This window comes from Megalobrama amblycephala, linkage group LG3 (genome assembly GCF_018812025.1).
Source record: "Megalobrama amblycephala isolate DHTTF-2021 linkage group LG3, ASM1881202v1, whole genome shotgun sequence".
Taxonomy (NCBI): Eukaryota; Metazoa; Chordata; class Actinopteri; order Cypriniformes; family Xenocyprididae; genus Megalobrama; species Megalobrama amblycephala.
In genome coordinates this window covers 26,308,292-26,332,687 of record NC_063046.1, presented here as the reverse complement: position 1 = coordinate 26,332,687, position 24,396 = coordinate 26,308,292, and the positions used below count along the sequence as shown (strand labels likewise).

At 37.0% G+C, this 24,396-nt stretch overlaps 1 protein-coding gene across 1 annotated transcript in view; it reads right to left on the bottom strand.

The window, feature by feature from the left end:
* Positions 1-24,396, bottom strand: part of itfg1 (integrin alpha FG-GAP repeat containing 1) — a 167,933-nt gene that overhangs the window by 141,007 nt on the left and 2,530 nt on the right. Inside the window, exons 5-6 of the mRNA XM_048184707.1 lie at positions 23,553-23,627; positions 23,379-23,473 (exon numbers count right to left, since the gene is read on the bottom strand). Of these exons, the coding sequence (XP_048040664.1) occupies positions 23,379-23,473; positions 23,553-23,627 (170 nt within the window). The remainder of the gene's footprint in view (positions 1-23,378; positions 23,474-23,552; positions 23,628-24,396) is intronic.

Here is a 24,396-nt window from a genome sequence, read left to right as displayed (position 1 = left end):
CGTCGCTTCATAACATTAAGGTTGAACCACTGTAGTCACATGAACTGTTTTAAATATGTTTTTAGTAGCTTTCTGGGCACTGAAAAGGGGAGTGTTCGTACTGGCAATGCAGGCCTCACTGAGCTATCGGATTTTATCAAAAATATCTTAATTTGTGTTTCAAAGATGAGTGAAGGTCTTACGAGTGTGAAACGACATGAGGGTGAGTAATTAATGACAGAATTTTCATTTTTTACTCTCATGTCATTCAAAACATGCATGTCTTTCATTCTTTTGCAGAACAGAAAATATTTGTTTTGTTTTGTTTTTTCATAAAAATGAAAGTCAAATGGTCACTAAAACTGTTTGGTTAACAACATCCTTCAAAAAATCTTGTGTTCTGCAGAAGAAAGTTATACAGCTTTGGAACAATGTGAGGGTGAGTACATCATGACAGTATTTTAATATTGGGGTGAACTATCCTTGGGAGAGGCTGCGGGTGAGTTTTAAAACCAGCGTCATGATTTGGGCCGGGACAGATGTTTGAAGTGATTAGGGCATAAGTATAGTGCTGACCTTTGAGAAGAAATAAAGAGCAGATACTGAACTCAAGAGCTTGTGCTCTGGCTGTAAACCTTTATCCTCTGGCTCTCATTTTGTCCTTTTCCTTGTCCTCTCGGAAAAAAAAGAAAAAAATCTTTTCCTCTGCCTATCTCACTTCTCCAGGTCTCACACATTCCATCTCTTATCCCTCCAGTCCACTTCGCTCTCTCTCGCTCTTTCTTGGTGAAGTGGTGTTCTCTGTGGGAGTGGAGTGCTCGCTGGCAGTGGCTGATGAGGTGCGGAATAAACAGCTTCATTAATCAGACTTAGAGTAGTGCCACTGCTATAGTCGGCTGATTACACTCAGGTCTGGGATCTCACACCCCCAGACAAACACACATACACACACACACACACACACACACTTTTCTGCGTACATTGTCATACACCTTTAGAGAGACGGTGAGTTGACTTTAAAGATTTTCTGCTGATGTGTAAAAATAGCAGCTTTCATTTTAAGTGTCAACTACAAAAGATGGAGCTTCTAACACATTCAGCAGTTTGACAAGTGAAATGCTAACACGACCCTGAACATTTTTTACTCTTTTCTCTTTCCAAATCACAATTTTTACAATCTAGTGCAAAAACAAGTAGCAAATCTTGCTTTGCATGAGTTTTGCCTAATTTAGGTAAAATGTGTAATCAGTCATTGTAACATTTCTTTTTTAATTGCTGATGGCATTCGCACAAATCAATTTAATGTAATAAATAATTTTGGTAACACTCAAGTATGGGGAATAGGGATGGGCATTTTTCCAAAATATTGTATTCGAATATTTGGGCTCGTAAAAAACGAATATTCGAATATTCGTTTATTTAAATGAGGTTAAACGAGAAGGACGTTATTGTTTTATGTTCATCAAGATTTTGTAACCATTTCTGAACAAGCTTACGATTAGGCAATACACAACAAGCTTACATTATATATTAAGGTTTTCTTTTAGTTGAAAGCATTAAACAATAACGTTATGTTTAAACAGAAAATATTAAGAACAAAAACATTTAAGCTCAAGCAGCGTGAATGGGAAAAACGCTTATAAAGCAGACAGCGCCAGTTATCGTACAAAACGTAACGTACATTATACCCTCGAGTCAGTATATGGTTATCGTGTTTATATTTTTTCACATGTTCATGCTGAGAAAAACAATAATATCCACATGATCGGGTGAGAAAACGAGCTGCGCTGACAGACGTTGCAGAGACAAAGTTAACAATAATACATAACGGTATGCTAAGCTAAGTTTCTAACAGCAGCACTATGTTTTCTGTTCGTAAATATGTTTCCCTCGACGAAACTTAAAGGAAAGATATGTCTCAATATCATTTTGCTATCAGATAAGTTAACATCTCGGCTCACTCTGGGATATCTTACAGCTGCGCTTACCTGTCGTGAATGCAGTGATGGACAGCTGTCTTTCCTCTCTGGTGTTTAGATTTCATGTGCTTTCTCAATATGGTGGTGATATTATGATAACTCGGTTTCATTAATTCATTTGATCAAAAGTAATTCCATTTTGTAAGATCATTTTCATCCAAGTAGTTCCAAACTTCGTGAGGCAGACGACAACATTATGTGACGATCAAATAAAATAAACTTGTTAAACACGCTCCACAGCGCCACCCGGTGCTTTTTGTTATAACTGCGAGTTTTAGTGCTTAGGATTTATCTTGGATTCACTGCATTTACGGCCAGCAAAGCAACATAGTAAAATTCGAATAGTATTTTTATTTTTCGAATATTAATTACAGGTCGAATATTCGACTATTTGTGCACACCCCTAATGGGGAACAATTCTCACTTTTAACTAGTTGCTTATTAGCTTGCATACTGGCTATTTATTAGTACTTATAAAGCAGATATTAATGCCTTATTCTACATAAACATAATCTACATATCTCTAAATCCTACCCAATACCTAAACTTAAACACTACAACAACAACCTTACTAACTATTAAGCAGTAAATGAAGAGTTTATTGAGGCAAAAGTCATAGTTAATAGTGAATGTGTTCCCAAAGTGTTACTATAATTTTAGTTAGAAAAAATTGTCTCTAACTAACTAAACAGTATGCAGTGGGTGAACTTAAAAGATGTGTACGCTAATAAGTAAAGGAACAAATATTTTTTAAAAGCAATTTAAGGAATAACAACAAATTCTATTACTTCTACAAACTTAAAGAGCACCTATATTATATAACTTACCTTACTATATATTAATAATGATAGTGCTAGATATAATGAATGTGTGCACTGCAAAGGCTGAGACAGACAATCTCAATAAACCTTTCAGAAACTACTTCACTTTCACTAAAGCTTTTAAAACGTCAAATCAAGTTTTCTCAAGTTCTTTTTTTTTCTTTTCTTTTCTTTCTTTTTTTTATATATAAATTTCTCAAGGCCAGTTTCAACCAATTTAAATTGGTGGCCTCATGTGGCATGGCCATGGACACCGCTCAGCGTTCACCGTCTGATATATGTTTTTTCAAGAATGGCAAGAGCTGTCTAAATCAGACATCTTCAATCTGACTGTTATACTGGTCCACCTGGAAACAAAGTTTTGTTTACAAGGCAGCAAGCTGCTACAATGGACACTTCCAAGGTGCAACTAGTTGCTGGATATGACACAGTTTGAAAGGTTTGTAACATCAAATCTTTGAAAGATATCCAAGAGTTTTGCTTGAGGCAGTCCGAGTAGTAATCAAGATTTTCTCAAGCACAACATATTCAACTTATTTTCAGAGTTATGACCGTGGAATAATTGTTACTATATATTTGTGGACTAATATGTTTAGACCGTATTAAATCAAATTAAATTAAACATCCATTGCCAGTTTTAAAGAATTAATTTAGCTTAGCTCCTTGAAAAAGCAGCAATGAAGATGAAGTCACAGGTGGGTAGGAAAGCTCTGGAAACCACAGGGAGCACTCTGGTCATTTGAAACAAATGCTCGATTAGTTGCTGAACATGGGTGTTGTGCTTACATGCTTCCATCGTTGAAACCAATCTGCACAGAATCAGCAGAATCAACCATCCTTTCAGACACAAATGTCCGGTTTAATTGGTTAATCAGAAGTGCTGGAGAACATAACAGGGAGTGTCAGAAAGTAATGTGATTCTCAGACAATTAATCAAATTAATTTGATTATACACGTTGCAGTAATGTACTAAAATATGCCTTGATTAGCACTGATTTATTTCATGCTCTCGTTTCCTTCACTAACAGCTCTCTGTTGCTATGCAATTTCACTTTCCCAGCTTGCTATGGGAACATGAATGGCATATACACAAATTTACACACATTATATGTGAAGTGTTAATAAAAAAATTACACACCACAGACTGATTTTCAGAGGCCATTCACATAAATAAATAAAAATAACATAACACTAAAGTTAAAGACATTTAGTGACAAAGTTGATTAAAGAAATAAATATACGCCAAAACAAGCTGTGATGTTTAATTTGTTTAACCACTGAACGGCAATAAAAAAAAAAAATCCACTTTTGAGCATGAAACACGACTGCCACAAAAATCACTTTGCATAAAGAAACATCGTTATTGTTCAGGCTATATAAAGCTTGTCTTACAAGCTACAAAACAATGTGGTGCTAAAATTGCTGTGCCTCGCTTTTCCGGCACACACAAAGCCATTGTCGTGTCGCCGGAAGGGAAAATGAGGCAGATCTCATTTATCTTCCACCATCACATGTGCAACAACATGGCAAGTGGATTAATGACAATAGCACCCCTAAAAGTGATTACGTAAGATTTCATAAAATATACCCCCCAAAAAAGAAGCAGCACAATTACATCAGGACATGCTGTTTTTAACACAATCTAGCTAACTTGCATTGTGAATGTGTAATACTGCGAGTCACAGCGGGGCATGTGCATTTGGAGGGAGACATTTTTTGGAGGGGGAAGAGTTTTCAATTATATCTAATGACAGAATTTAAACGAGCACACAGTCAGAAGCACAGCAGTGGCCCACACTCTTTCAGCTGAGAAATGTTGGAGAATCACTCTACTTTCTAACTGCCTTTCCTGAGGCATTATGGATAAGAGCAGAAACGCATGCAGAGACGGGCTCAACGGGAAGAAAAGACAGGCGAAGAGAGATGCAAGAGCATCTGTCTTCGAACCACCTTCAACTGCTGCTGCCATCCTTTCCAGCACACTCTTATTCAGAGCAAAGGGAAGGAAGAAGAGAGAGCAAAGCGAACGTGTTCAGCGGCAGACGTGTGACAACAAGAGGAGAGTGAAAAGAAAGGAGGAAATGAGCGAGAAAGAGAGATCAATGAAATCTTCTCAGTTCCTCTGAGACTGTCTTCGCACAACATTATATTGTTTTGTAAGTTATGAAACTGATAAGCACACCAAAAAAAAAATAAAAAAATCCAGCACCATAACGTGCAGAGGACTTAGGAGTGAGGTCACAAACAACGGCCAAATGCATTTATTCTTTTATTAGGACAGATGCGATCAAGCAGTTTTCTACCGTGATATTGTGTAATGCAGAGCCTTTAATAATGCTCTACGTTTACATGTGTTACTTCCAGGAAAATTATTCTGAGACGTGAAGATTTGTGAAGGAGGAGAGTTTTAAGAATGGTTTCCTGTAAAAAGTAAAATAAGTAAAAAAAAAAAAAAAAAAAAAATAGTCATTTTAGCAAATATTTCTGATATTTATTTCTAATAAGTAAAATATAATAATATAACAAACAGCATTAGGAATCAGAAATCTTTTGTAAGATTATAAATGTCTTCTCTGTCACTTTTGATCCATTTAATAGGTCTTTTCTGAATAGAAGTTTTAATTTCTTTAATTTCTTTCAATTTTTTAACAGAAGTGTATTTTTTCATAACACAAACAAATAAAGAAACTTACTGCAAATACTCATTACAGAGTCTAACAATTCTGTATTTCGTCAGTTTATTTCATATGATCAGATCAGGATGTTAAAATTAACAAAAAGCACTAAGATTTCAAAAAGGTCTGTCATGCGCATAGCTTAGGCTAATATTTTGAGTCTCCCGCCCTCTGGATTAATGGCTTTGGTGACAAACATTTTAAACAAAGCGCCCTTCCCCCTATCTCGAACTTGTCAAGTGAGACTTACTATAAAACAAAACTTAATGAAGTGGTCAAACTTATGTCTGACCCGCTGCATGTCTCCCGACATTGCGCATCCGTCATGCTATTCCCTTTTCATAATAAACATTGGTGACATCTTAAAAATATATATTAGGTTATAGCCCAATGTTTAAATATAAATATGAAACTAAATTGATTAAATTTTTATCCCTCTGGCTGACGAAAGCGCCGGCGCGTTCTGATGGATTTTTTCCTCATGACAGCTGAAACAACTTAAAACAGGCCTTCCGTCATTTTGGCAATAGCCTATTGATGCAAGACTACAAATGGTCTACTTTTATTTGTGTAAGCTCACAATAACAACAAAACCTTGTGCTTTAGTAAAATAAAATAAATAAAAAACAGGGTGAGCTTTTAACTGTCTCTCTGCGAGAAACGTCTCAAAAATGAACTTAAAGTCAGCGAATAATTGTACCTAAAAAGAAAGAAATATCTCAGTTCGATAATAAATTCGTAGGTCTGTGTTAAATAAGAGGCGATCTATCCGCTGGAATGTGTTGTTTCTGAATTTGATATTTTAAGGAATAGAATACACTCCTGCATTTAAATGCGGCTGCAGGAGTTGCAGTTGTTTTTATGACGTTTTATTAATCCGTCCATTCTTTTTTGTTTCAATTATTTAGCTAATTCGTGCCTTAATAATGGGAGCGAAATTATTCGGTGACTCACGTTTTACTAAAATAAAGGATATCATTCATGAAACACGCAACAATTTCTTAATCAGTGTCCAAACAGGCTATATTTTTCCTAAGTAGTTATCTGTCAAATAAAGGACAGGTAACGAATAACAAAGAATGTGCGTGTCAAAAATCCATGCTGTTTTATTAAAGGAGTTTAACATATAAATAAAAAATGTATTTGTGATAAATATAGGCATAATATGTGAGAAAATTGACATGTTGCATAAAGATAAATGTGCTTTGATGCATTTGTTGGATAACTTGTGGTTAAAGCGCCACTCAGCGGTCAAAAGCTGCAAATGCACTTTGCGACGCGGCGGCGGCTGTAGAAACGCCGTTTTGGATGGCCACCTACTGTATTCAAATATACAATTAACTACAATATTTTACAGTACATTTATTTATTTATTTATTTTACTATATATTACTTTTTGCTTTAAATAATCTACTACCATTGCTGTTTGGTTGAAATGACTTAGCAGTTCCTCTGATCGATTAAAGCAACAAACAAACAAACACCCCAATCATTTCCTAACCCTCAAGTTGTTCCAAACCTGTATGAATTTCTTTTTTCTGCTGAACACAAAAGAAGAAATTTTGAAGAATGTTGGTAACCAAACAGTTGATGGACCCCATTGAACTATCCCTTTAAAGGGGTCATATAATGTCACTTTTACAAGATGTAAAATAAGTCCCTGATGTCCCCAGACGGTGTATGTGAAGTTTTAGCTCAAAATACCCCTTAGGTCATTTTTTATAGCATATCAAATTTGTCACTTTTTGAGGGTGAGCAAAAACACTTAGTTTTGTGTGTGTCCCTTTAAATGCAAATGAGTTGCTGCTCCTAAGCAGAGGGCGGAGTTTCAAGAGCTCATGTTTGCATATAGTACTGTTAGCACCTCCTCACGCAGACTCACTGAAAATGTCAGAAACTGTTCAGCCTTTTTTGTTTAAACCGGAATCGGACAATGATGGAGAGACTCAAGAAGAAGTGACAACATGTAGAATGCAACAGGATGTTTCTGAATGGTTAGTTGATGAATGTATGTAAATGATGTGGAGTTAACTATCTTAAAGTCATTCATTAGCATATTCTGTCATGATAATCTATAAATCGCTCATGTGGGAACTGTTATAAGGTCCTACAGAGCCAGAGAATATTTGCTGCATGAAGATAGAACAGGTATAGTTTAGTTTATTTAAGGTTATAACTTATGTTGTCATTTTTAAGATATCCACTGTGATCACTGGGTTTAGACATTAAATTCTAAATTTAATTCCAAATACAGAAATGCACACACTTTTACCAGTGCATGTGGCCAGCTACGCAGTATGATAAAAATATAATACACAAGTATTAATACTTAGAACATTAAATTCACTTCATTCTAAGCAGTAGAGAAAATCTTGAATATTTTTATCGTTTCGTATTCATTGTGAATAATGACTTCTGCACTTGAGGTGGCTGGATTACAACATACTCCACAATAAAATGTACTTTCCACTAACAGACTCTTACACACACAGACCTAACAGACCTTTCACTCTCTCACACATACACAGACATGTCCTTTAAAGACATCCTCACACTTCCACACATTCATTCGAGCTTTCTCTCCCACTAAGATTGTTCCATTACCGTGGAAGATTCCTAGTCAGGGGCCAAATGCTATAGCTGGAAGATAACATGTAATATCCTCCGACAGCATGATTCTCTAACAGAGAGTGAAACACAACGTAATGGACTTCCATTGCTGTCTTACTGCTTTTTTCAGTTGTCATCTCTTACATATTCACAATGCTATTAGGGATATGTGTTTCTGTCATCCACAATTAATTCTGAAAAGCATAATTCCACTCTTTCCTGGCTTTTTACACGACTAAAAGTATGAATATTTTATTTAAAGTGTGAATGCATGCGACTTCTAGATCACATTTGCATACACCTTTCACAATCGGTTAGTACATGGATTTCCTGTCAAACTCAATGCTGATGAGAGGAAGTCATGATGGATTTAGTCACAGAGTTCATCGAACCGTCTGTCTGTCAAACATGCAGGGCTATGATGTGGGTGCAGTATTTCAGCATGAGAGCGAAACCAGAATCCCAAATACCGTTCTACTTCACAGATACGAGGAGGCGGTTTCCATGCCAACAGAGATAAGCGCATACAGTACCTTCCACCCCAAAACTAACATATAGATAAACAGTATGTTGACAGCAGGGCTGTGATGATTTGGTGTTATTCTACAGCTGCTCTCTACCTGCTATGCAATCAGACAATAAGCCGAAGCATCTAATATAGCGACTTCCAAACCAGGGGCCACCAGGTTACAGGGATCACTTAAAAATTCAATTTTGCTTTGTTAAACCGATTAAAAAACACAATGAAAAGGATTAACATAAAATTATCAAAATATTTATTTTACATTTAAGTAGCCTACTTAAAGAAAGAAAACAGTTTGCTCTGGGTATGAATATTTATGTGAAGAAAATGCATTTATGATATATGCATATATTTATAGTTTCAGCAGAAGATCTCTTTATTCATCTTCCTCACAACCCTCTTTCATATTTGTGTCACAGTAAAAGTCTAAGCTAATCAAACTAAATAGTTTTAATAACATGCAAACATGCAGTTAATGTGCTTGTAAGAAAGCTAAAGAGTGTGTTTTCATATACATAAAAGTCATATACACATGCACACAAAAATCTATGTCTTTGAAAGTCAGAGCAGTGCTGACAGTCACCTTGAGAGATAGAAAGAGATCTTTATACACTCATATGAAATACCATAAGTGCTTCTGTTCAAAAGCACAATAAAAACACCTTCCTTTTGTAGGATGGAAGGACAGCATAGCTATGTTGGGAATAGCACACTACTATTACTATTGCTGCACTATATAGTATTGCTGTTCACAGTATGCAAATAGCCTATTAATGCAGATTCTGCAGAGAACACCCAAATAACCTACTGCATTTGACAAAATGTGCCAACTAAATTATTTTATTTACAAACCCCATTTCCAGAAAAGTTGGGACATTTTGTAAAATGCAATAAAATCCACAATCTGTGATTTGTTAATTTTTTTAACTCACAAAAGTACAATGAAATGATTTCCAATGTTTTCACTGAACAACATAATTGTATTTTGTAAATATAAACAAATTTTGATTTTGATGGCTGTAACACACTTCAAAAAGAGCTTCTCAGTCTTTGTAATCAAAGATGGGTCATGGCTCACCACTCTATGTCAAATTTCATGAGAGAATTGTCAAACAATTCATAAATCACTTTTCTCAATGCAAGATTGCAAAGAATTTTTGTCTTTCACCATGTGCCATATGTAATATTGTGTATTATGCAATTCAGGGAATCCAGAGAAATCTCAGTCTGTGTATGGCCAGGCCGAAAACTTCTGTTCAATGTGTGTGACCTTCGAGCCCTCAGACAATCCTCAGGTCCATCAACTGTTTGGTTACTGACATTCTTCAAAATATTATCTTTTGTGTCAGAAAGAAATTCATACAGGATTAGAACAACTTGAGGGTGAGGAAATGACAGAATTTTCGTTTTTGGTGAGCTATCCCATTAACTATGGAACAAGCAAGATTCAATTAGTTAAAATGCAAGAGATTGGTTTACATATAATCAATTGGATTTATTGATGATAAATATGTACACCTGGTTACACAATTAATTTATTAGTACTATTACATAAACCCCATTTAGACAAATGATAGACAAATATGCATCACATTAGTAAGGGATAATCCAAGGCTAGCTGTTCATTAAATGATTTAATTCACAATGTGGAGGCAAAGAACCGCCCAACGCATAACGGAACGCATACAAATCATTTAATGTACAGCTAGCCGTAGATTATCCTGCTTATACCATGGACATATATAGTTAAAGCTGTCACTGATGTTTGCAGAGCAGAATTTCACTGGAAGGGTTGAAATTATGGTTATATGACTTGTTAGATCTAGCATTCTGTCCACTTTAAATCAGACAGAGGTAAAGTAGTGTGGTATGGTTACATTTATTTGATTAAATTATAATATTTGTTTGAATGAATTAGCCTATAGAGAGAGAGAGCGAGAGAGAGAGAAAGAGAGATGTGCATATGAATTACCAGCAGCTGTGCAGAATCTCTCAACAATGAAGCTGAGTTGAATTACCTAAAAAATTTGGAACTACCTGTGCATTAAACGCCTTTAATGCACACCTTCCAGCCATTGAGAATCAAGTATTCAGACAGACCATGGTATAAAATCTATTAAGTCATGTTAAAACCAATATGGATGGAAACTTTAAATGCAATTAAAATACATAAAAATATTTAGACCTAATATTCAAGCTTTAAGTGCACTGCTTTACTTATTTTTAACATAGGTAATACACAGTAAGCTATTCAATAAGTTACGTATACAGTAGGCACGCCATTCCGAACATAGCCCATGTTCAATATGGAGGCCAAAGAAGCAGGTTTTCCTGAGACAAAAGCACATCGGCTCTAAATGACAAAGGAGGGGAGGCAAAGGTGCTGATTGGTATTTAATTACGATGCATTCACAACTTCAGATCTCTCGTTAGTTCCAAACAATGCTGACATGCTGCACACCAAATGATCTCCATTATCATCTGCTCGCCTGCCGTGAGCAACTTCCTCCGCCTCTGAGGCACCATGCCGTCAGAGCGAGTGAAACCATTGCTTTCTCTCTCTATGTCTTAGCACACGCTAAAAGATGTAAGAATGAGACGTCTGAGCACATTCTGGGCTGGGAGTTTTGATTTCTGAAAGATACAGGATGTTTTCACAGTACACTGTTCTCTTTCATTGTAAAAGATCAATGGAAAAAGAGATACCTTATGAAATTACCCTTTTAAATTTAGCTGCAGCTGCAACATCAAACGTTCTACAAATCAAATCATGCCACCAATGCTAGCACCAAGCAAACAAAACCTCCAGCCTGCCCTCTGTCTGAAGGCATCAGAAGGCCCATCTCATATGTGTTTTGGCTGATGCCGGCGGGGCTGTTTCTAGATCTTTCTCCTGAGGTTCAAAAGGTGGAACGCTGCTTCTTTGTACAGCTGTTACTTGGCCAACCAGCCATGACTCCATCTCTCATGCCCTTGAGGGAGTCAACGAGCTAGCTAAGCTAGGTTGTCCTAAAGGGCTGAAATGCTGTCGATGAGATCAGACGATCACGACTTAAGGATGACAGGTGAATGAGACTTTGATAAAGAGGCTATAACAGAATGGTGTGTTTTGAGACTTTGATAAAGAGGCTATAACAGAATGGTGTGTTTTGAGAGTGACAAGATTGTAAAGTGAGCTGGAAGAACAAAGCTAAAGGAACAAAACGTGTCCATTTTGGATTGTCCTCTCAAAAGCTCTCAGAGGTTCTGCTGTCTTTATCCTGTCTTCAGCTTAGCTGAGGACAGCCTTTGACATTATCAGAAAAAAAGTCAGGTAACTCATCACTGAAACAGATACCCTGGCCAAATGACATTCAGATGGCAGAGGTAAAGCACTTCTGACTCTGCAGATGATAACTCGAGCCAGGACACGGACACCAAAACAGGCCTGCGCTATGGTAATCTACTGACAGAGGCAGTTTGGCAAATCTGTAATTGCATTCCTGTGAAGACTTCATCCTGAATTCTGAAGTCACGCTGACAAAGTCACTCCATCTTTCTGGTGGAAGGCCACAGGCTATATCCTCTGAGATTAGCACAGTGTGGTCCCACTATGATCAGTGAGGTGCACTATTCACTTCAAACAGGCCATGAGGCGGAAACAGAGAAATAAAGGAGACCGAGAGCATGAGAGAAAGCTGCCTCTTTCTCAAGGTCAGTCCTTCATCAGAGTCGTCTCTGCACGATGCCACAGCCATGAGCATCACACTCTCTTCCTACCATTATAAACACAGACACACAAAAAAACCTTAGCCCAGAAAAACAAAAAAATGTGGGATATTTCATGCATCCTGAATCTGAATTCATTTGCCGACTCGAGATGCACTTCAGAAGACATAAACTCTCTGTATGGAAAATATATAATGAAACTCAGCGAGTTACTGAAAAGATAACAGAAATTCAAAAGGTTTTTCATGTAACCACCCAGTTTCAGCTTGTTAACAGACTCGTATGCGTCACCTACATTTTGTAGATCTATGGCGGTTCCCTGGCTGAGGATTTCTTCACAGACTGTTGAGAGAATTGACTAAATTAAATGAATATTGAATGGAATTAATCTCAGAGGAAACAAACTTCATCGAGCTGACAGAGGAAATGTATAGGGAAAAACTTTTGGTGGGTCTGAGGGTTGAAGCAGGGCACTGAATCCAGGGCAAGGGAAGAATTGAAGTCTATAAATAGATGCTACATAAGCCAATATCTAAGCCAACAAATCCGCCGTGTTTCTCTAACCCTGTTTTTTTTTCTTTTCTTTTCTCCAAAGTACTTCATTCATGAGCATGGCACCGCTGGCATAAAATGGAGAGATGCTATTCTGAGGGGTTATAATCTTGTAAAACCATTACGAGAACAACATAGGTGGAGTGGAGGGGATTATGCCAACACCACATATTCCTTATTCCATTTCGCTCACATTATGCTGGCAGAGAGAGAAACGGGAAAAGCAGCCTAACTTATTGCACTAACAAGCTTAGATGCTCAGGCCACTGACAGCATTTTGTATAAGCATCTGTCAGTTTTTGTCGGAATACATAATATAACAGTCACGTGACGAGCAAATTTGTGGGATGTAGAGGAACGTTCACAAAATGTCACATTTTAATATTTCATAAATCGAAATAGTGTGCCATGTCATTGCGGAAACCTTGTGTGATGAGTTAATGCTCCCTGTTTGAATATGGAGAGGAAGATTAAAGGCAAATAACAATATAAATGTTAAAGTTGCTCAGACTATGGCACCCAATACAGCTGGCATTCATTTTTTTTTTTTTTTTTTTTAGTAAGACTGCATTTATGCGTTCATTCCAGAGTGACTTACAATGCCACTTACATTTTCACATAACTAAAACATATCTGGCATTTATCGAATTTTAAAAACATTCATAAAGTGTTTCCTATTTGATACACAAATCAGATATTGTTGAATAATTTAGGGGAATACATTGCATGAGCGCAGTGTTTTTCACACTACAAGAGCAAAATAGTCAAATAATTGACGGACATGATTAATTGCAGTGGTGTAACCTCATTACACAATGCATATAGCAGAGCGAGGATAACAACAATTTGCATTTATATCTTCATTATATTTGGTCAAAATCTCACACCACCTTGAAATGTGTTTTCAGTGATGTGGTCACACGGTGTCTTGAGCTCTATTTAGATGTCAATTGGAAAATTCACCCAAAAAAATGAACATTCTGTCATTGTTTCCTCACCCTCAAGTTGCTCCAAACCTGTATGAACTGTTTGGTTACCGACATTGTTCAAAAATAACTTCTTTTGTGTTCAGCAGAAGAAAGAAATTCATGCAGGTTTGGAACAACTTGAGGGTGAGTAATGTGATGACACAATTTAAATTTTTGGATGAACTATCCCTTTAATTGTTTCTCATGGGGACGTCTGCAAAAATAAACTTGCATGGCTCCTCAGTAATAAAACTCATGCGTTCAGATAACGATTTATTCATGGTGGAAGAGCGAGTGATCCTACGAACCCGGAAATGCGCTTTTCACATCATATGGTCAAATCAGGTTCAACATTTATTCAAATATCCTTTTTGATAATTAGAACATTTACGTGCTATGGTTGAAATTGTTATCTGTCTTGCATTTTATCTCTCCAAATGATGGATGTCATTTTAAAAATGAGGAAATTAAGGTAAAAAAAGGTAAATAGTTTTATCTTTCAAACTTGAGGGTGAACTATCCCTAGACATCACACATTTGGAATGGTCTACCTATCATCAGGTACAACAGTATGTATCTGTGCCATTGTGAAATTTCTCTTTCCCTCCAATTCTGCACAAGTTTCTAAATATAAGCATACAGGCCTTGTCTGCAACAACAAACCAGCATAATGCAAGTAATCATAATAGTTTTAAACAAGCACCCAGAGCACAAACAAAATGCCAAAAAAAAAAACAAAAAAAAAAACCATGTGGGTGGATAGAACTGGCCCTGGGGTGGCTGACAGTGAAAGAGAAGAGCGAAGACGGAGATAGTGGGTGAAGGAGAATCTGAGCCAGCTCATGCAGGTTACTGAGTCTTCTGGGACGTTGATCCATTTAAACAGACTCTTTCATTCGCTACAGCCACTAATTGAGTGAAGCACAAATAAAGTCACTGTCCTTTCAAAAATTCCTGATTAATAAACACTGAACTTAATCAGGTTTGGTGGCTCAATCTTATTTGTTACTGTTAAGCATGTCTACTCTTCAGGAACAAATTAACATTGGACGTCAACTTCAGCTCAGTATCAACAACAAATCTGCTTCCTCTACTTTTATTTATCATGTAAATGCTACAGTTTAGCTCTTTGATATACTGCCAACTGTCTGGAAGGCACCGTATATCAGTTCTGTTCCTCCAAGCATGTTTACTGCTTATAAAACCGAGAGGCAGTGAGAAGACATACATATTGAAAAATAATGAGATCTCTACCCACATTGTTTCAAGCTATTTGTCAGTAAAGCTCTGCCAGGTCTGTACAAGGAGGAACACCCAGTCATTGTGTTATCCACCCGCTATGTTCTGCAGATCTAGCAGACATCTCTGGGGTGCCATACAATGAGCCTCACAGAAATTATGCCAAATCTTGATGGGTCCAAATTTATCCCTGTTAGAGAGTGGGATCTTCCTGCATGGTCTGCAAAATCCAGCTACTTTATTAGATGATTCTCTTTTTGCAAGAACATAAATGAAAAGGCGTTAAAGTCCCATAGGAAAAACAATAAAAGCACTGAGAGGGACAGCACACAAGCCATTTGGCCTAATGTAACCTAAATGTTCAACTGTGAGTGTTAGCCTGGAAGACTGCCGCAGATAATGATCTGATGAACTTCCCACTTCAGCAGTCCCCTAATGTGGAAAATCTGTTTCCTTTACATTGCACGACAATTAACTCGTCGTTCACTCTCAGAGAGATTTCGGGTCTAATTGGCTGCAGTTTGGAGCATTGCAATACAAGGTTGCCTAGCAACCAGTCAGAAAGCAGAATTGGAGTCTTTTGTGCATATTTGCGCATAATGACATTTATAATTATTTGGCAATTACTCCCTGTTTTTAACGAGGCTTCACATTCTGAATCCGGGGGTTATCGAGGACATTATAAAGATGTGAAAATGTGATCCAGATGCCAGTGGCTTCTCTATGTTGATGGAGAGATACATAAATCAGAAGAAGAAGAAAAAAGTAATGAAAATTTGCTAGAAGGATTTACTGAATTTAGGGGGCTTCACATGCATTTTGCTGCTATTCTCTTCATTATTCCTTTGGCTACACATTAGCCTTGCCTGAGCCATCAGAGCGGTTCAAGCATGGCAGCATTAGTCTATTAGGGACACGTTTAACTGGACTTAGTCATTCACCTTTGTCTGAAGTAGAGGCGGAAGGTGAAGGCTGGACATCCCACTTTAAAAGGAGTCATGACATGGATTTTTTTTATTTTAATATGATCCTTGAGGTTCACTTATAATGTTATAATGAAAAAAAAAAAAAAACAAAACAAAAAAAAAAACTAAAACAAATATATATATATATATATATATATATATATATATATATATATATATATATATATATATATATATATATATATATATATATGGAAAAACAATTCTCAGCCTTCATTCTGACCCTCTGCTCATTTAAAGCTGGTCAATAAATAGCCACTGTTATGATTGGCTAACGTCGCTGCATACAGTGCATAGAAAACAGTATCGACACCTCCTTGCTACTGCACGTGAGTAAGTGTTTTGAAAATATTATACATATAAAACCACCATTTACAAAGCATTATGACCCGGCGAAGGGTCAATTTTGCAACTTCTAGCTGATGCAGCAATGCAGTGGATGTTATTTTTTCATATTAACAACTGGAAACTGAGCTGTGATCTGGAAGTGACCCTCACCTGTTCATTCACAGAAAGCAATTCAAGTCTTGACTGAGAAGGTCACACAAGCACACAAGTGAGTAGTGAAAGACCAGGATGCTAGTATACACCGATCAGGCATAACATTATGACCACTGACAGGTGAAGTGAATAACACTGATTATCTCTTCATCAAGGAACCCATCAAATTTGATGGCAAAATGTTCACTTGCTGCCTAATATATCTCATATTAGGCAGAAAGTGAACATTTTGTCCTCAAAGTTGATGTGTTAGAAGCAGGAAAAATAGGCAGGCGTAAGGATTTGAGCGAGTTTGACAAGGGCCAAATTGTGATGGCTAAATGACTGAGTCAGAGCATCTCCAAAACTGCAGCTCTTGTGGGGTGTTCCCGGTCTGCAGTGGTCAGTATCTATCAAAAGTGGTCCAAAGAAGGAACAGTGGTGAACTTGCAACAGGGTCATGGGTGGTCAAGGCTCATTGATGCACGTGGGGAGCGAAGGCTGGTCTGTGTGGTCCAATCCAACAGACGAGCTACTGGAGCTCAAATTGCTCAAGAAGTTAATGCTGGTTCTAATAGAAAGGTGTCAGAATACACAGTGCATCGCAATTTGTTGTTATAGGGCTCCATAGCCGCAGACCGGTCAGGGTGCCCATGCTGACCCCTGTCCACCGCAGAAAGCGCCATCAGTGAGCATGTGAGCATCAGAACTGGACCACGGAGCAATGGAAGAAGGTGGCCTGGTCTGATCAATCATGTTTTCTTTTAAAATTCCCCAGATCTCTATCCAATCGAGCATATGTGAGATGTGCTAAACTCCCAATCCGATCCATGGAGGCCCCACCTCACAACTTACAGGACTTAAAGGATCTGCCTCGACGGGTCAGGGATGTTTTGGCAGCAAAAGGGGGACCAACACAATATTAGGAAGGTGGCCATAATGTTATGCCTGATCGGTGTATATCAGGGATGGGCAACTCCGGTCCTGGAGGGCCAGTGTCCTGCAGAGTTTATCTCCATCCCTGATAAAAACTCACTTGTCTATAGCTTTCTACTAATCCTGAAGACCTTGATTAGCTGGTTCCGGTTGTGTTTGATTAGGGTTAGAGCTAAACTCTGCAGGACACTGGCCCTCCAGGACCGGAGTTGCCCATCCCTGGTGTATATGTTCAATCATTTTGACTTCAAAAGAGGTCCTTCGACTAAGTGCTCATGTTCATGATATTCTGACCTCAATAACACAGACAACATGCTTCCACATGACAACCTTTTTGACAAAAGGAAGCAAAAAAAAAAATATCAGAAAGGAACAGGCCATCTGAGAAGCAACTTGAGAAGCAACACTGCAGTAAATAATAAAACAATAAAACAATAAAACTACCATTTGAAATTAATCATTTTATTCAGCAAGTAAATAGATCAAAAGTGAAAGTAAATACATAAAAAATGTTACAAATTATTTTTCTCTTTTGAACTTTTTATCAAAGTATCCTAAAAAAAATGTATCATGGTTTCCACATTTAAAAATAAATAAAAATTAAAGGGGACCTATTATGCAATACATAATATGCAATACATGGACATAAATGTGTGTTGGCACCCTATAGTGATAAAAATCCAACCACTCCTTTTTTTAATCCCCTTAAATCATAAGCAGTGTCTCATTACAAGCCATTTCCAGATCCCTGGCAGTGTGACATCACAAAAGCCACAGGCACCACCCACGAATGTTGACAGACACTGCCGTTTGAACATAGAACCGCCCTGAGTGCGTTCACAGCGAGTCCGCCATTTCTGCACTGACGAGAACATCTCCCAAGCGTTTTAGGTGTTCTGTAGCTGGATGGATGAATCCACATAGCTCTCTCCATTTACTCCTAAAATCTGAGCTGCTGAAAACGAGGTGGATTAATTTGGTTTTCCAGGAAAATGCTCCCTCAGTTCTGCCGAAGTTCGTTTATGTCTGCGCGAATCATTTCAAACCAGACTGCTTAGTGAACGAATATCCATACAAAGGGACAATACAAAACAGAGACTGTGATAAAAATATGCTACTCAAGGATATACAAATAAAAACTGTTCGTGATCCAGCTTACAGTCTCCACAGTGATTTTGGATACGGCAGTAATGAAGGTGAGAGCACTTTATTACAGTTCATCGGAGTTGGATATAAAGTATATGGATATAAAGTTTAAAGTTTTTATATGTTAATGATAATTAACGATAAGGGAACGATAAGGATAATATTTTAATAATAAAGTTTAAGGATAATATTTTAATGCACACTTACACTGTGTTTTATTAAGCTCTTACAGTTACTTTCTAGAGTGAAAACGGACGCTTCATTCTTTTGTGTGAAGTACAATAAACGTCATAATAACTCATCTGTATAGTTTTGGCCATCATTCGGACGGTACAACAGACTTGTACTAATATAGTGGATAAAAACAAGATGACAATATAAGTTATAACCGTAATTTAACAAAACTATACCTGTTCTATCTCCATGCAGCATATATTCGTATTTTCTGACATTATAGTGTGTCCTGACTGAATCCTGACACCGGAGAATCAGCTGTTGAAGCTCCGCCCTCTTAGGCCAGCGCACACACTGAAACAGCGCGTTTTTGCTCAACCACTAAAAGTGGCAATTTTAACATGCTATAAAAAATTATCTGTGGGGTATTTTGAGCTAAAACTTCACATACATACTCTGGGGACATTAGAGACTTATTTACATCTTGTAAAATGGGGCATAATAGGTCTCCTTTAAGGAGCACAATGGTTTTCAACATTGATAATAATAAGAAATGTTTTGAGAGTACCAAATCAGCATATTTGAATGATTCCTGAATAATCATGAGACACTGAAGACTGGAATAATGGCTGCAGAGAATTCAGCTTTGCCATCACAGGAATAAATTACATTTTAAAATATATTCAAATAAAAAAATTAATTCACCCTGTATGAGCTTAAGAGACTTCTTTAAAAACATATTTCCAAGATCCCAAATTTTTGAATGCTAGTATATAAAGGAACATTTATTCATTCCATTTAAAAGCTGATAAAAAAACATTTAATTCGCCACCCTAACTATGCACAATTATATGCTTATTTGCATTTAGAATTGTTTTTTCCCCCTGCCACCCCAAAGTTATCATTAACTTGTAAATGAACCCAACATCTAGATCTAGATTACATTCTGATAAATGGAAAAAGAACAAATCATCTCTAATGGAAACCTCAAGACAAGCCAGAAGTCAGTGGCTTAGCCTTAAGTTCCAGCTGATGTCCCTTCCTGAGAGCCTCCACTCTCCCCCACTGAGGCCTTTTCCTTACACCAACTCTTGCCATAGCAGACAGCCATAATTGTAGAGTAAGTGGTGGATGATTTTTGACGTGGGTGTTCTCTTTTTTCCCTCTTGGGCTGTTGTTAATCTGCTGTGATTTTCTCAAAGCTGTTGAGGTCCATAGAGGCTTTCTTGGTCCTGTCTGCCAATCAGACCTAACAGCACGACAGTTCGTGTGGCAGCAGAACAGCCTCCAGATGGTTTGGGGGTGGCAGTGATGCCAGGCTTCCGTCGAGAGGGTGGGAGATAAGTGCTATAGTGGCTTAGGGGCTTTGTTTTAGTATGGATAAATTGTGCTTGTCCTTATTGGCTAGTAAATTACTTTTTGGCCTCTTTGCCCTTTCCGGGATGAGATGCTAAATTCCCTTTTGGTCAATGTGACAGACACATGACCACTGTGAGCCTCAACTACACTAATGGACAGCAAGACTTTCACAGGATTCTACAAGAGGCCATTCAAATCATTTTTTCAGCCTTAAGAAGCACATAGTGCAGCAGGATTATTATAATCAATTTTATGTGACTGACAGGAAAGCTTAACAGGAAAGTCTTAACCCTTGGAAATGGCTTTGATTTAATAAATAGCTCGAGAGATCATTTGATTTAAATGGGTTCAGAAGAAAAACTGACTTCAGGATAGTCAGAAGAAGCACCTTGCAATAAAGAGAATGCTGAAATGCACTACTTTGGCTTTACAAGTCAAGGTGATTCTGAGCCACTATTCAGACAGTACAGCCTTTTACCATGCAGGACAAATAATGAGAATATATAGGTGAGAAAACAACTGTACTAGTAGCATTTTGCATTCTGCAGTTGATTTTTCTGAACTTGACATTAGCCATAACTGAATTACCATGATGGAAGGAATCATAAAATAATGTATGAATTGCTCCTTTCTATGTAAACTTGTCTTACATATATTTTAAAAGGTGCAAAAGTATATTTGTTTAAAATACATTACAGTTCAAAACCTTTAGTTGAGTTTTTAATGTTTTTGAAATGGATCTCACATGATTATTAAGTCTGCATTTGAGCAAAATACAGTAAACCAGATTTACAATTTAATTTTTTTTCTATTTTAATGTATTTTTAAAATGTATTCCTGTGATAGCAAAACTGAATATTCAGCAGTCATTACTCCAGTCTTCAGTGTCACATGATCCTTCAGAAATCATTCTTAGTAACACTTCTTTTTAAAACAGTTGTGCAGCTTAATAACTTTTCTATTTTCAATTCTATTTCTATTATGTTTTCCATTTTAATATTTTCATATATTTTTAAATGTTTTTACTGTCGTTTTGATCAACTTAATGCATCCTCGATGAATAAAAGTATTGAATTTCACAGCACGCTCAAGTTAAAACACACAAAACAACATAAATACCGAGATAGTTGCAGTACTTCACACACACTCCCCACTAGACCTGCTATAAAAAAATGGGCCAATATTTCCCAGACGAAAAACACCACTCAGGAAGCATCCCATCTTGATGACAGGATTACAAGGGGAGAAAAAAGCCTGACAAAGACATTCTGTAGATTGAAGAATAAATGTAAAACTAAGCTGTTCAGTGGCGTAGAAAATGTGAATATCTGCTGGTTTCAGTCACGTTGAATATTGATCAAATCTAGGCCTACATTTGCATGAATATGTGGGGCTGTTTAATGGGGCTGATACCAAAATTTTAGATACCAGTGCAATTTCACAATTCTCAATTCCAATTTTAAGACCATAGCAAAAACCAGGCTAATATAAAGTTCTGAACCTGCAAAATGTAGAGACAAAGACTCTCAGATTTTTCCCCTTTTCATCTGCAAGAAAATGCAGATTTCACTTATAGCTGTCAGGTAATGGAGATATTATGTGCATGGTTTAAAAAAAAAAAGCTGGTAAGATGTTTATGTCTTTCTTTCTTCAGTCGAAAAGAAATTATGGTTCTTGAGGAAAATATTCCAGGATTTTTTTCTCCATATAGTGGACTTTAATGGCTACCAACGGATTGAAGGTCCAAACTGCAGTTTCAATGGAGCTTCAAATGGCTCTACACGACCCCAGTTGAGGAACAAGGGTCTTATCTAGTGAAATGATCAGTCATTTTCTAAAAATATATGTATTAAACACAAATGCTCGTCTTGCACTAGCTCTGCGATGCGCCACGCATTACGTAATCAAATTGGAAAGGTCACGCGTGACGTAGGTGGAAGTACCGATCCAGTTTCTACAAAGCAAATGTGCAAGGACTAAGTCAAACGGCCTTTACAAATAAAAATGTTTGAAGTTGGAGGAGAAAATGAGATTGATTTTTTTCGCCCAACCGTGGTACTTACGCCTACGTCACGCATGACCTTTTCAACGTGATTACTTAATGTGTGGCGCATCGCAGAGCTAGTGCAAGATGAGCATTTGTGGTTAAAAAGCATATACATTTTTTTTTTTTTTTTTTAGAAAATGTCAGATCATTTTACTAGATAAGATCCTGATTCCTCAGCTGGGATTGCGTAGAGCCCTTTGAAGCTGCACTGAAACTGCAATTTGGACCTTCAACCCATTGAAACCTGTTACCCGCTACATGGAAAAAAAAAAAACCTGGAATGTTTTCCTCAAAAACCATAATTTCTTTTCGACTGAAGAAAGAAAGACATAAAATCTTGGATGACATGGGGGTGAGTAAATTATCAGAAAATTTTAATTCTGAAGTGAAATAATCCTTTAAATAAATGTAATCTTACTGCACTACTATTTATCGGTATCTGATTTAAAGTGGATAATCCACAGCTAGCGTTGCATCTGGTGGTTCTAAGCCTCCATGCCGAGCATTAAAATCATTTTATGCTCAGCTAGTCGTGGTTTATCCTTTATTGATACCATGGTCTGTCTGAATGCTTGATTCTGTTTGGCTGGAAGGTGTGCATTAAAACCGTTTAATGCAAACCTGTCCTGGAGGACCCCCAGCCCTGAACATTTTGTATGTCTCCTTCATCTAACACGCCTGATTCAACTTATGAGCTCATTAGTAGAGACTGCAAAACCTGAAGAAGGTGTGTCAAACAAGGGAGACATACAAAATGTGCAGGCCTGGGGGTCCTCCAGGACAGTATTGAAAACCCCTTGCTTAATGCACAGGTAGTTCCAGTCAGTTTAATCACCGCTCTATATTAATGCACTGCTTTCAATGAAGCACAAATAACCATTAGATCAATTAAATGTAAATCTGACTTAAATAGTTGTTTCAACAAAAGCAGTTTTAGAAACACGTATTTCCTAATAAGCCCGAGTGTCTGATGTGTTAATAATCAAAGAAGAATTCCCAGCATTCCTAATCCATAAATAATTTAAGCAGCACTCTGGGCCGTTCCTCTGCAAATGAGCTTTAGCATGGCATCTTCAGCAATGCTAACTGAAAACTACAGAACAGAGAAGTAGCAATTCTCTAAATCAACCCACAGAGCAGCAGAACCTTGCAAAATTTTCTCTGACACTTCAAAAGACCACAGTAGCATTACTCACCGGCAGTGAAGTCCTTGTTAAGGTCAATGAAAGCATTAGAATGAGGGATGCGCATTTTGACATCAGATCCGAGGGCCTTCTCATATTTTTGTTCTCTGATAAACAATAAAACAGCAAGTTTTGTACACTGTACATTTATTTACACCAATTTGCACATTTGAGAAAGAATCTTACCTGTTCCTGAGATAGCAAACCTCTGATGAACCACCAGCAGATCCAAAAATGTCTGGAACCATGTCCCCATTAAAGCTGTATGTGGAAAATAGTAAGTGGCATCAGACCTCTGCAAAAGCAGCAGCTTTACAAGTGAAGCTTCTATTTGTACACTGAGAGGATGAGGACTACAAAGCAGTGGCGGCTGGTGCAAAAAGTTTTTGGTGGGGCGCAAAAATTTTGTTTTTAGAAATGCAGGAATGAATAGGCTAATTGTTAAATAATCATTTAACATGTGATATAATAATGTATCATTACTGCTTATCTAAAACATGGAAAATTCAGTATTTAAAGCATGCCATAGGGCTGGGATAAAAAAAAAAAATCTGTATTTATTTAAAAAAAAATTATTTCACATCCTGCCCAATATTGTCCTAGAAACAATGTTCATATTAAAGGCTATAAAAACAAACATGAATGTAACTGTCTAGTATATGCTATATTATGTGCAAAAAAGGGATCAAATCACATTAGGCCTAGGCTATATTCTAAAATTGTAACTTTACAATCTAAAAAAAAAAGAAAATAACTAAAAACATAAGAACAGACTAATTATTATTATTTTGATTACCCTACAACAGTCACTTTACACAGTTACTGCTGTCGTACAAATACACTTTTCGTATTTTCGAAATTGTACATATGGCATAATTATGTTCGCCAACAAAAACAAATTTTCAACAACAAATATTTTTAGCAAAATATATTTTACTCAGATTGAACGTAAACATAATTATGTCATTTACTTGAGAAAAGAAAATCATATGTACTGTACCCCATATGAATCAAAAAGAAATGATGATGT